The sequence below is a fragment of the Ctenopharyngodon idella genome, chromosome 4 (genome assembly GCF_019924925.1).
Source record: "Ctenopharyngodon idella isolate HZGC_01 chromosome 4, HZGC01, whole genome shotgun sequence".
In the NCBI taxonomy this organism is placed as follows: domain Eukaryota; kingdom Metazoa; phylum Chordata; class Actinopteri; order Cypriniformes; family Xenocyprididae; genus Ctenopharyngodon; species Ctenopharyngodon idella.
Genome location: NC_067223.1, coordinates 11,340,422 through 11,354,080, shown reverse-complemented (window position 1 = coordinate 11,354,080; position 13,659 = coordinate 11,340,422). Strand labels below are relative to the sequence as shown.

Here is a 13,659-nt window from a genome sequence, read left to right as displayed (position 1 = left end):
ATTAATAATAATGTATATAAATAATTGTTTAAAAACAATTATTTAATTAATAATTTATGTAATTGTAAATTATATTATATTATTTAATATTATATTATAATCCAAAAAAGTAATGACAGTACAAAGTACAAAAACACTGACACACAAATGTAACACAACATAAAATTGCAAAAACATTTCCTTTACCTTAATTTGGACGTTAAGTGTGCATCTTGCCTAGAAAACCTATAAGTGTGTCTTGAATGGCGAGGTATAATCTATTGTGCTAGCGCTGATGTTGCTTAATTTTGTTTCAGGATTAGTCAAGTTCTGGTTTCACTTCAGAAAAATCTGTGTTTTGAAACAATAGGGAGGGGGATGATTTTTACCGGCTGTAGAAATTATGGACAAAACCTTTCATGGCCAAAAGGTCAGGTATTATAGTGAGTTGGAAAGGGTAAAGAAGTTAAATCACTTCAATATAAATCTATCGGATATGCCTTTACTCTGACAAAGTCAGAGCTACTTTTTTTTTTTTTTTTTTTTTTTTTTTTTTTTTTTTTTTCTGAAGACATCAGTTGTGCTATACTGAATATTCCTCCTCAGAATCAATGCTGTTAGACCACAAAAGTTTCTGAGGGGAAGAGAAAGTAAAACTTCTTATACACACACACACACACACACACACATACAACACACCAAAAGAACGGAATCACATTCATGTCAAGTATTGTTCCTTGTGAATTTTGAATTTGACAGTATGTTCTTGATATTTCTATGTAAGTTATGCACAGAAGCAATAAACAGTGAATTGCACAAAAAACATATTTAGACAATTTAACCACACTCAAAAATGCAAAATGTCAAAAGGCAAAAATGCAAACCATCAAACCAAGCATCATTTATTATATAGAAATATAGGTTTCTAATGTACATGTATATTAGAAACCTACATATATATTAGAAACTCTCTCTCTCTCTCTCTCTCTCACACACACACACACACACATATATATATATATATATATATATATAATTTTTACTATTAAAATAATAAATGCTATATGTTTATAACATTTTAGAATATGTAATATTTCTCAAATAAGTTTGTTAGCTCTGTCATCATTCATTTGCAGATGACATTTTGATATATATTTAATATATGATATTTAGTCATTTTTGAGAGTGACTTAAATGTCCAAATACTTTTTGGGAACAGTGATTGCTTTATAGCAACTCTATATAGTTATTATTATTATTTATTTATTTAATATCCTACTTCTGTCATTCAACTCTCTACAAAAGTATAACAGATATATTTTTATTTTTTATAGAGTCATAAATCTGTTTGATTTGAATCATCTTTGTCCATTTAACCAAAGGGTCTGTCCCAAATAGATATTCAAAGTATATTTATGCATTTCACAAACACTTGTATCCAAAGTGACTCATAGTGCATCCAAGGTATACATTTTATCATTGTGTAACCCTGGGGGATCGAACCCATAACCTTGAGTGCCATAGTGTACTCTACCAGCTGAGCAACAGGAAGCAATCTCTTCAAAACAGCATTTTTATAGACTCGGAGTAACTGAAGCTCATTCTAAACTCACAGTTTTTCATTAAACAACAATGAGCAGGTATCAAAACCATTCCAAGCAACCATTCAAGAACATTACACTCAGAGACACACAAACAGCACTTGAACTTAAACTCTCATGCAGCTCTCATCCCTATTCCTCTCTCTTTTGCAGCTACATACCGGCAGCAGTTGGATCTCAGTCAGAGAGATGACTTGAACCACACAGCAGCGGCTCATGGTCCACAAGAAGGCCTTCACAGTAGGTCAGCAGGTGTCATGCAAACAACATGCACAAACGGCCTGCAGTCTTTGCCCTTAAACCACAAGCCAAGAGGAGCTGGTCCAGTGTAATTGCAACTAGGCTAGAAAGCAGAAGGATAACTGAGCATATGTGTGTGTGTGTGTGTGGCTTTCCTGAGCTGTGTGTGCAGAAACACGGGCCTGGAAAGGAAGGCATGACACATCAGCTTTCTCAGCCCTCCAACTTCCTCTGTACGGGATCTAGTGGTCACCCAAAGGCCTGACAGAGGCAGAATTTCAGGTGCTAGAGACTCTGAGATTTATTTTGTTCTTGGTCCTTCCTGTCTGACCATCTTTACAGCCTTATTCAGCACATTCCCCTGATAAGTTATCTCTTTAACACACACAAACAATGTACATAAAAATTTATTAAACGAAACGCAACTGGGGACACGCTTGCATGTGCACTTGTAGTGTAGTGCACACACATTCACTTTGAGAACCAACAAGTACACTCAAGGCCAAAGAAGTGCATAGTGCTGCTTACTGAAGCCTCTTAGATTAAAATTACTGAGCAAAGCTTCTGAGAATTACATTGTTTTGACTGTTTTCCATTCAAATTTGTCTTCCAGGAGATTTTTCGCCACAGTCTGCAGTGTTGTTTGTCTGTAGAAACAGTACAAATCTGACTTACTGCTATAAACCACAAAGTCAAACTCATTTTTATAAACATCAGTGTTTTTGAGATTCAGCAGATGTGGAATTTATGGAAGTCTGTTTCTGCCTCGGAATAAAATTGTTTTAAAAAATGTAATTGTAAGATCATGTTTAATATAATAAATAAAGTCACATACAGTCATAGCTATGATTGTGAGAGATAAAGTCACAAATTTGCAATTGGGAGACAAAGTTGCAATTTTGAGAAATTATTTGCAGTTAAGAGATATGGAATCATGTGAGATTTAAAGTCACAAAGTGATATCAAGTCGCAATTGCAAGAAATGAAGTCCCTTTGATAAATATTGATTTAAGGTCGCTTTACATTGGGACATATAAAGTTGCAGTTTTGAGAAATTAATTTGTAAGATACGCAATTGTGAGATATGGGGCCCTATTTTAATGATGGCGCATGGTGCAGGTGTCCGAATCCTCTTTTGCTAGTTTAACGGTGGAAAAAATGGTCGGCGGCCCTGGCACATGGTCCAAAATGGTTGTACCTATTCTCTTAATGAGTCATTGTGTGTTTTTGGCGTAACGTGCAATAAACCAATCAAAGTCTCATCTCCCATTCCCTTTTTAAAGCCAGTTGCTTGCACCATGGCGGAATTTGCAAGCGGAAAGACTGAGTGCTTCTCCAGAGAGGAATCCTTTTATTTTTAATATTTAAAAATGTTTGTGTGCTGCTTCGCGTCCCTGTGTGTGTAACAAGAAGAGTGTATGTGCGTTGCATATTACTAATGCGAAAAAAAATAAAATAATACTGCACCATTGACTTTAGACCAGGTTTCAGTTGGTCAATGGCGCAGTCGTTTTCAGTTGCCTCAAAATAGCAACATGTCAACAATGCACCTGAACACACTTCATTTTCAGACCAGCCCGCCCATGGGCAAACAGATATGCATTTGCTATTTAAACAACGTGGCGCTGGACGTGAAAAGGATAACTGCGTTGGGATGAAACTAGCAAAAAACACTTGTGTTGCGCCTGGCGTCGCATTGTGCCGGGTGAATGATAGGGCCCATGGAGTCATATTGTGAGATTTAAAGTCACAGTTGAGGGATATAAAGTTGCAATTATGATAAAAGAAGTCGCAATTGTGAGATATCAAGTGACACAATTGAGCAATACAAAGACACATTTACAAGGAATAAAATCACTTTTTTTGCTCAGGTTTCAGTGCTGCATAATATAAACTAAGCAAGAAAATTGAGGCCATTATAAAACTCATATCTCAAATTTTGTAAATGATTTGTGGCATGAGAACAGTGAGAAGATGCTTTGGAAAATCATTGCAGAGCTCTAAAGTAGACAGGACGTGTGTCGTGTGTATCAGCATCCTTTTGTTGCCTTGCTTCCTGTTTTAAAGGAAATGCTGAGGATAGTTTCTAGTAATGGACCAGAGTGCCTTTGAACCTGTGTGTGTGTGTGTGTGTGTGTGTGTGTGTGTGTGTGTGTGCGTGCCTGTGTTTGTTTTTCTAGTGTTTCTGTATGTGTTTGTATATTTACCTCTTACCCAAAATCCTGGTTGGCCATTTTTCCATGTTTTTCTGAATTCAGTCTGAATTCTCACCTTTGTTAGTCCCACATACAGTATGTATAAAACATGAGCTACTTCCTGTAAGAGTTGGGCCGCTTCTGAGACAAGACTTCAAAGTCCAGCTCACACATCTGAGAGCTGTTTTATCCAAGTAGAAAAGGAATGCATAATAACCAGAAGACTTTAATGATTCATATATAAATTAAATATTACACTCATTTTAACTGTATGATAGGAGTGCCAAACTGTCCTCCCTGAGCTCAGTGCTGCAACCGAGTTTATCAACAAAAAATATGGTGTGAAAGATGTACAAAATTTATATATGAAGTTTACCTGGATTCTCTTTCATTGTATGACAAAGTGACCTCCAAAAATGTAAACACTTGATCAGATATTAAAATTTATGAATATTTTATTTTATTCTATTTTATTTGAAATGTACCTGTGCTATTATTAGGGCCCGAGCACCGATGGTGTGAGGACCCTCTTGGAATTGCTCTGTTTATTATTATTCTTCCGCTTCTTCTTCTTCTTCTCCCAAATGAATCACATTTTTGAGGGCCTAAACATGCTCGAAAACTCATGAAACTTTGCACACGCATCAGAAGTGGTGAAAATTTACGTCTGTTATGGGTCTTAGAATTAGGCGTGGCAAAAAGGCTCGATAGCGCCACCTACAATATTTCAACAAAGTGCCCCTTGCACCACGTTTCACATACAGGTATGAAATTCAGACACATGTAACAGCCCAATCCCTACAAAGAAGTCTACTGGTGCAAAGTCTGAAAACCAACAGGAAGTCAGATATTTTGAATTTTCTCTGCAAAATCTGTGCATTTTTTGCCATTTCCAGATGTTGTACTTTAACAAACTCCTTATCAGATCAACATCATATTTGGTTAGTCTAATCTAAAGGCCTTTGCGACGTTAAATTGCGAAGATCTAGAGTTTTTGCTGGAGGGCGTGTCCGTGGCGGCCTGACAAATTTCGATGTTTCGCCATGAAAAAGGAAGTTTATGTAACTTGGGTATACAAAGTCAGATCAGCCCCAAACTTCACATGTGTGATAAGAGTCCTGGCCTGAAGACATCTACATGGCAATATTCAGTTACAGTCATAGCGCCACCTGTGGGCAACAGGAAATTACATGTTTTACACTGTGATTAACTCCTCATACAGATTTAACCAGAACAACATGATATTTGGTCAGTCTAATCTAAAGGCTTTAGCGATGTTAAATTGTGAAGATCTAGAGTTTTCACTAAAGCGCGTGTCCGTGGCGGCCTGACAAAGTCTGATGTTTCGCCATGAAAGAGAAAGCTGTTGTAACTCAGGCATACAATGTCCGATCTGCCCCAAACGTCACATGTGTAATAAGAGTCCTGGCCTAAAGACATCTATATGCATCCATCTTTATATATAGTCATAGCGCCACCTGCTGGCAACAGAAAATGGCACGCTTTACACTGTGATTCACTCCCAGAAAACACATTTCAATATGCCACAAAGTACCAAACACACTAGAAACATGTTAAATCATGCAACACTTGGCTAAGTGCTAATGTATGCGATTAATGCCACGAAACAGGAAGTTGTTGTAACTCAGGCATACAAAGTCCGATCTGCTCTAAACTTCACGTTTGATAATAGTCCGGGCCTGAAGTCATCTACATGGCAATATTCAGTAACAGTCAAAGCGCCACCTGTTGGCAGCAGGAAGTCTGGCACTTTGAAATGACTTGGCCATAATTCTCCTGTATTTACTCGCTTACATGCATGTCACCCACTGTTCACTGTTTTCCTAAGGCCAACGGGTGGCGGTGAGCCCGGGTGCGAGGGCCCTTTCATCGCTGCTTGCAGCTTTAATTCTTTATTATTATTCTTTAAAATAAAACCTATGGACGTTTCCACCACAAAATGAAAAAAAAAAGGTAACTGCGACTTTTTATCTCACAATTCTTACCTTTTTCTCTGAATTGCGAGTTTATATCTCATAATTCTAAGGAAAAAAAGTCAAAATTGCAAGATAATATAAACTTGGAATTCTGATTTTTCAGTAATAGTCAGATAATATAAGTTTATATGTGAGTTTATCTCACAATTCTGTGGAAAAAAATTGTGAGATAATATAAACTCAAGAAGTGTGAGATAATATAAACCCAAGTTTATATCTCGCAATTTTGACTTTATTTCTCGCAATTCAGAGTTTATAACTCGCAGTTCTGACTTTATAACTTGCAATTCTGATTTTCTCGCAACTCTGAGTTTATAACTCGCAATTCTGGATTTATTTCTCGCAATTTTTGATTTATAACTCGCAATTCTTACTTTTTTCCTTGGAATTGCATTTGTATCTCAAAAAATTGTGAGATAATATAAACTCAAGAAGTGTGAAATAATATAAACTCAAGTTTATATCTCGCAATTTTGACTATTTCTTGCAATTCCAAGTTTATAACTCCCAATTCTGATTTTCTCGCAATTCTGAGTTTATTTCTCGCAATCATGAGTTTATAACTCGCAATTCTGAGTTTATAACTTGCAATTCTGAGTTTATTACTCACAATTCTGATTTATAACTCACAATTCTTACTTTTTTCCTTGGAACTGCATTTATATCTCGCAATTCTGACTTTATTTCTCCCAATTCCGATTTATAACTCGTAATTCTTACTTTTTTCCTTGCAATTGCATATTTATATCTCACCATTCTGACTTTATTTCTCGCAATTCCGATTTATAACTCGCAATTCTTTCTTTTTCCTCACAATTGCGTGTTTATATCTCGCAATTCTGACTTTATTTCTTGCAATTCTTACTTTTTTTCTCACAATTTCGCATTTATATCACAATTTTTACTTTTTTCCTTGCAATAGCATTTATATCTCACAATTCTGACTTTATTTCTCACAATTCCAAGTTTATATCTTGCAATTATGATTTTATATCCAAACTATAGCTTTTATAAATGTGCCTTAGAAAAAAACATTACTGGTGTGCATCTTGAGACAAAACAATGGCACTAACGTATTTTAAGATATGTCAGTACAAGTTGCATTCAGTTAAAACAACTCAAACATGCATTTTAGTCTGGGACAAGGGGGGATAGGGGGATAAACTCTATTCTATAGCGTAAACAAGCTTCCATAGTTACCAAATGCAATGACGTTCATACATTTTTTAAGCGAGACTTAACAGTTCAAATACTTTTTGGGCTCACTGCATGGTCTATAGGCACAGTTTTGATTATAAAAATTAAAACTATTTTAAGCATCTTTACAAGGCCCTGCATACTTGGAACACATAACATTTGGCATGAAAAGCTTAAAATATTAATTGACTGCAATGTTACATAAACAGCTTCATAGGTTGCTAATAGGTTTGTGCATTTTAGAGTGGGATGAATAGAAACTTGGTTTCCCCAGAAAAGATGTGATTACGTCTAATGTGATTTTCGATCTAAATCAATTAGCCTCCACTCCATCAGGGCCGACAAGGCACGCCGTTCACAGGCACACCTGAGAGGAATTCACTCAACCCTGTCCAATTCAGACCCACAGTCCCTGTGTACGGACAGATTTAATTGCTGCCCCAAAACAAACAGCAGCTGTAAAACACATTCCTCACTATTCAAATACAGGCTATACGCTTCAAATAACGCATTGGAAAGTAGTTGTAGTGAATTTGATCAATAAACTGCTTTCATTGGGAAATTTATTCTCAATAGATGGGGGGTGAACAACTTTTCCGAAGTGTCTAACCGTATCCCATGATCTTCTAACTCGGCCCCCTGCATTGCACTGATCCCCTTAAAATCACAAAATGACCAAACCGCATCACATGACTTCCCTCCACACTCCAGACTCACAAAAAGGGCCCAGCGCTCTCAGAGCAAGGGCTTATGAGTTTGCTGTGGTTTTGAAAGGCCTTCTTTATCTGGGTTTGGACTAATCACTGGTTTGAATCACCTAAATGGATTTGCCTGCATTGTTACTTTTTGGCTGTGGAGAGTTGTGTTATAACGACAGATTGTAAGTTAATTTCAGGGTTTGTCACAGTAAGGTGAGCTGGGGTAAGGAACATTTAAGGACATTTCTGTTGTACACAACGTAGTAAACAGATAAAAAGCACTTACGGTATACAAGCAATAATGCACAAATATACACTACTGTTCAAAAGATTGGAGTCCGTAAGATTAAAAAAAATTCACTTTTTAATTAGCAAGGACACATTAATTTGATCAAAACGTCACAGTAAAGACTTTTATAATGTTACAAAATATTTTCTAGGTGGTTTCTTACTGGCCCAAGTCAAAAGAGCCCATTCCCAAATCTTTCAGGTCCCTTTTTCAATTTAAGCCTATGAGATATTTTCTCACCCGTTTCATTATTCGCTACATAAAAATCCTAAGTTTGATTGCTTTGAAAAGCACACCTTTACACAGCAAACTAACTAGGTGTCATTCATGGTTGAGGGATGAGTTACATGCTAAAGTTTAGGCTTATGGGTTTGTTCAAATCGCTCGCACTAAGTTTAAGGAATAGTAATATCAAGCACCACTATCTATATCAAAGGGTTAGTTCACCCAAAAATGAAAATTCTGTCATCATTTACTCTCCCTCATGTCGTTCCAAATGAAGATATTTTTAATGAAATCTGAGCGATTTCTGTCCTTCCATAGACAGCTACGCAACTACCATTTTGACGCTTCAAAACGTTCATAAAGAGATTGTAAAACTAATCCATATGAATTGAGTGGTTTAGTCCACATTTTCTGAAGAGACATGGTCGCTTTATATGATGAACAGATTTAATTTAGTCTTTTATTAAATAAACATTCATCAACACACATCAGTTGTGGTAAACTGAAGTTCAAGCATGTTTACTTGACGTGCTAGAAACAATGAGGTTCATTCTCGTGTTTTACGCAGCACGTTTGAGCTTCAGCAAGAGCTTTGTTCTCACGTGTCAAGCAGGTTTGGTTGAGCTTCTGTTTATGTTCGATGATCAATGTTTATATGTGAATAAAATCCTAAATTCAATCTGTTAATCGTATAAAGTGATCGTGTCTCTTCAGAAAATTTTGACTAAACCACTCAATTCATATGGATTAGTTTTACAATCTCTTTACTTTTTGAAGCATCAAACTGGTAGCTGCATAGCTGTCAAAGGAGGGACAATAATCGCTCAGATTTAATTAAAAATATTTTAATTTGTGTTCTAAAGATGAACGAAGGTCTTACGGGTTTGGAACGACATGAGGGTGAGTAAATGATGACAGAATTTTCATTTTTGGGTGAACTAACCCTTTAATGTATAGTGATATAACATGGCTGACTCCTTAATTTCAGACTAGACTTTTATTTCGAGTTCTCAAGCCCTCAATGTCATTGTCTCATCTGTCTGTTGTAAAATAGCTGAACACAATCAATCCATTTTACTTCAAATGTCATGAAAGATTGAAACGGGGGATTAAATTTGGCCTTTAAACACAGACTCTTGTCTTATCTGATTGGAAGAATGTACATAAAGTGTATAAACTCTTATTTTTATGAGTGCAGGTTTAAAGCAGTATCAAAGGTTGAATGGTTTGTCGCTCCAGATATCTGCACAATTGCTGTCCTGAATTTTGAGTTTATAATGTGAGTGATCGTATGGCCTATGGTCCAGAGTAAAATATATTTAACTTTACAACCTTTTTTTTTTTTTTCCAAGTGCACATAAAGTGCAATTGTGGGCTAAATTTGCAAAGCCCTGTTCAAAAGCTTTAGCTTGAGATATATTCATTACGGACTAAATCTAATTGTGTAAAATGAAATAATGCAATAGCTGTTTAATGAAGACTAAGCAGAAAATTAGATCAACTTTGACCTTACCCGAACTAATAATACACAGTTTGAAGGATGACAAAGAAACTGTTGTGTCCACGTTCTCTCTTCAAGTCAGTGTCATTTTATGTGTGTGTGTGTGTGTTGTGACTGTGGAGAATCTACACAGCGTCCATGTGCATGTGTGGACATACACAGAAGCACAAGTGTGTCTGATTGTGCCGTAACATGCGTGACACGTTAAAGTAGTCATGGCCATCTCAAATACAGTGTAAAAGCCTTCAGCCATTACAATGACACAGTGAGGCACATAAATCTTGTACTGATAATTCTCTCTCTCACACACACACACACACACACACACACACACACACACACACACACACAAAGATCATTTATATACAGTTCTATGCTCAATGTTTTAGCATGCATGTCTGCATTTTACTCGTAGTGTCTCATTTCTCCTTTTTCTCAAACTTTGTTATATTGAGTGAAATGCGTGCTATTATCACAGTGCTTAGGTACTCAAAACAAAGGTTTATTCACAAACCCTATAAATATCAGCTCATCGACAGTGCTATAAAAGGGGCGGGGGGGGACTTTTCATATTTCAGACCTCTTCTCCATTACGACTTAATCAAATGAATTGTAATATCCAGACATTTCTTTAAAGATTAATACACTGATTTTGTGATTTAAATTGGATCATTGTAATTTCCTTCCACAGACCGAACTCTCTACACTCTCCCTCGGCCCAAATTGATTAATCAGCACAGCCTGAGTTGAATTTGATGGTGGAGTAGAAGAACAGACGCTAGTACAAAGTGACCAGTGTGGCGTCCTCTCATGTTCAGGATTGAATGAAAGGCCTTGTCCGTCTGGCTGAAACAGAGACTGATCTTCTGGATGGACCCTTCTACTCTCAAGAAGGAAATCACCTCTGATTTGTGGCATATCAGATGAAGTATTTTGGGGGCATGTTGGGAAATTGGTCACGGACAACATGGCTGACACCACAAGAGAGTGGTTTACTAGTACATACACAACAGGTGCATAATCTACAGTGGCCTCAAAAAGTAGTTAGAGCCACTTAAATAATGTCTGAATGCCATTGCATTAGATAACAAAACATCAAACCAAGTGGCATCTGTAAACAAATATTGCTAGAGCTTTACTCAGAATGAACTTCACTGTTTGTGAATGTAAAAGGTCAGCAAAGTTTTAAAGATCAAATTGCACAACAAAAAAAGTTATTGTCTCAGAAAAGAAAGAATCGATTCTGAACTGCTAAAATAAGTCATCAGCAATTCCAGTCTCACTTCCTGTTACATACCTATGTAACAATCAAACAAATTTGCATAATGCCAGTCTTCATTGGCTGCCCATGAACAACGTTTACTTTGACCCGCCCCTTAAAACACTGTAGTAGTAGCTGAGGCCTGGAAGAGTTTGGTTCTTGTTGTTGGCATGTTGAGAAGACACTGTTTTCAGCGCTGGAATTCCAGTTTTCATGCACTTCAAAAGGATGAGGACTGGAATTGATACAGACAAAAACCAACACCATCATTAATGTTCCTATCACTGTGTATCAAGCGCTGAGGAAGCCTCCGGAGCTGAAATTCAGATATAGTAATAGATATTTCCTGAATGTCTGAATGTCATTGCAGATAGATAAGGGGTAGACCAATCACAACAGATTAGGCTGTCTGGCCAATCAGAACAGAGTAGGCTCTTGGAAAGGAAGGGTTTAGAGATTAGAGGTGCGTCTCAATCAGCTCCCTAGTTCAGTAGTCAGGGCACTGACCAGGGAATCAGCCACATTCATTTACATGATATACTGATTCACAACCTAGGGAGCTAGGGAGCTGATTGAGACGCAGGGTGAATCTTTGAATTCAGAATTTTTAATCTTTTTGGACTCTTTAAGAAATGAGGTAATGCTGCAATATTATGAGAAAATTAAAGTTTTTTGTTTTGTTTTTGTTTTACTTTTGATGCATTTAAATCTATTATGGGTGACCTCCAAAACAAAAATAGGAACCTCTAAAATTGCATAATTGGGGCACTTTTAATATTTCACAATGTGAATTTATAATTATTTTTGAACTTTTAACTATTTCTCATTATTGCAACTGTATTTCACATGTTGCTTTGTCACATTTACAACTTAATGTCTTGTAATTGTAACTAAAACTATGTAATTATATTAATATTGTATTAAAAATGTAAATTTATAAACTCATAATCGTGACTATTTCTTATGACAGGAATTTTTTATTTCACAATAACAACTTTGTATCTCACAATATGGCTTAGAATCTCACATTGTCACTTTATAGCTCTCAATTTTAACTATTATGACTCTATATATAACGATTGCAACTTCATTTCCCAAAATTGTGTCTTTTTATCTCACAGTTGTGACTTACAATTACTATTTCTCATATTTGTAACTTTATTTCTCATGATTGCGATTTTATACTTCATAGTTATGACTTTCATATGAATATTTCATATTTTATAAGAATATTTTTAATTTACTAGTCTATTATATTCACAATATGATACTGAATATTGAAGACAGAGGACATTGATATCATACTCTGCCCTGAAATTCTTGAGATGTTTATTTACAACAAAAACAACAAAATAAATAATTTAAAACAAATAATATACCAACTGATTCATAACTTTTATGGCTTTCATTTCCTAATTACTGGATCGCCATGAACAATGTCTAATGTCTAAAATCAGTTCTGTATATTCTGTTAGGTGTTAGGGTTTTATTGTTTTAGTAAAATAAGTTGACACGTAGTTGCAAAGTTACTTATACAGTAAAATGTCTGTTCGCCGACCATTAAAATAAAGTGTTAGCAGATATTAAGCAGACAGTCTACTAATACTCTAATGAGAGTTGGTTGACATGTAGGTGCAAAGGTACTTATAGTTAGTAGAATGTCTAAAGTGGACCATCAAAATAATGTTACCAATTTTTGACCTAAAAAATGTATTAGTAAATGCTGAGATTAATATTAACTAAGATTAGTAAATGCTGTAGAAGTACAGTACTGTTCATTGTTAGTTTGTGTTAACTAATGTAGTTAACTAATGTTGACAAATGAAACTTTTTGGGGAAAGTACATATCTCGTCAGTTTTCAACCAATAACATTCATATATGATACTAATATTAATCATGATTTATAAACGCCGAGTCATTTGTGCTAAAGAACAGTTTCTTCCTAATTTCTTTCTCCTTTTTGAAGTTGTCAGTCAGAATTTTCACATCCCCAGAAGTCTTTTGAATTCTTATAAACCAGTGTAATGACATGAATGACTGTGAAAATGTATCTTTCTAACCATGCCACCACAATGAAGAACAATAACACACTCCGTTGAAAGGAATCCCACATTCTTGAGGAGCTTTCACTTTTTTTTTCTCATCTCATTTCCCTCTCAGCTGAGTACTTGGGTGACGTTAACATGAGATGATGCTTCTCTTTTCATCACTGCATGGTGCTGCTCAAACCAAAAGCCTGACTTTAAGACCTATTAGGTTATTAAGTGCCTGATATGGCACACCCAGGTATGGGAAAACCACCAAAGTCAATCTTATAGCAGTCCAAACTATGTTGGGGGTATGAGCAGAAGTGGGGTGGAGGGCGTCCGTCTGAGCATGTTAGGTTAGTAATAAACTGTTTTGAGGAATTTTACCTTATCACGTGCTGGTAACTTGAACATTTAGACTGTGGCAATTGAGTTTCGTCCGCATGTG

General features: G+C 36.0%; 1 protein-coding gene across 6 annotated transcripts in view; it reads right to left on the bottom strand.

The window, feature by feature from the left end:
• tfec (transcription factor EC) overlaps positions 1 to 13,659 on the bottom strand; it is a 53,349-nt gene that overhangs the window by 13,907 nt on the left and 25,783 nt on the right. The window contains exon 1 of one of the 6 annotated variants that reach the window (XM_051891207.1): positions 1,742 to 1,991. The exons of 3 other annotated variants lie outside the window; for them this stretch is intronic. In XM_051891207.1, coding sequence (XP_051747167.1) covers positions 1,742 to 1,798 — 57 coding nt within the window. In that variant the 5' untranslated portion in view covers positions 1,799 to 1,991. Of the gene's footprint in view, positions 1 to 186; positions 686 to 1,741; positions 1,992 to 13,659 lie in introns of those variants that run through there. 2 more of the 6 variants (XM_051891209.1, XM_051891211.1) reach the window with 2 other exon arrangements.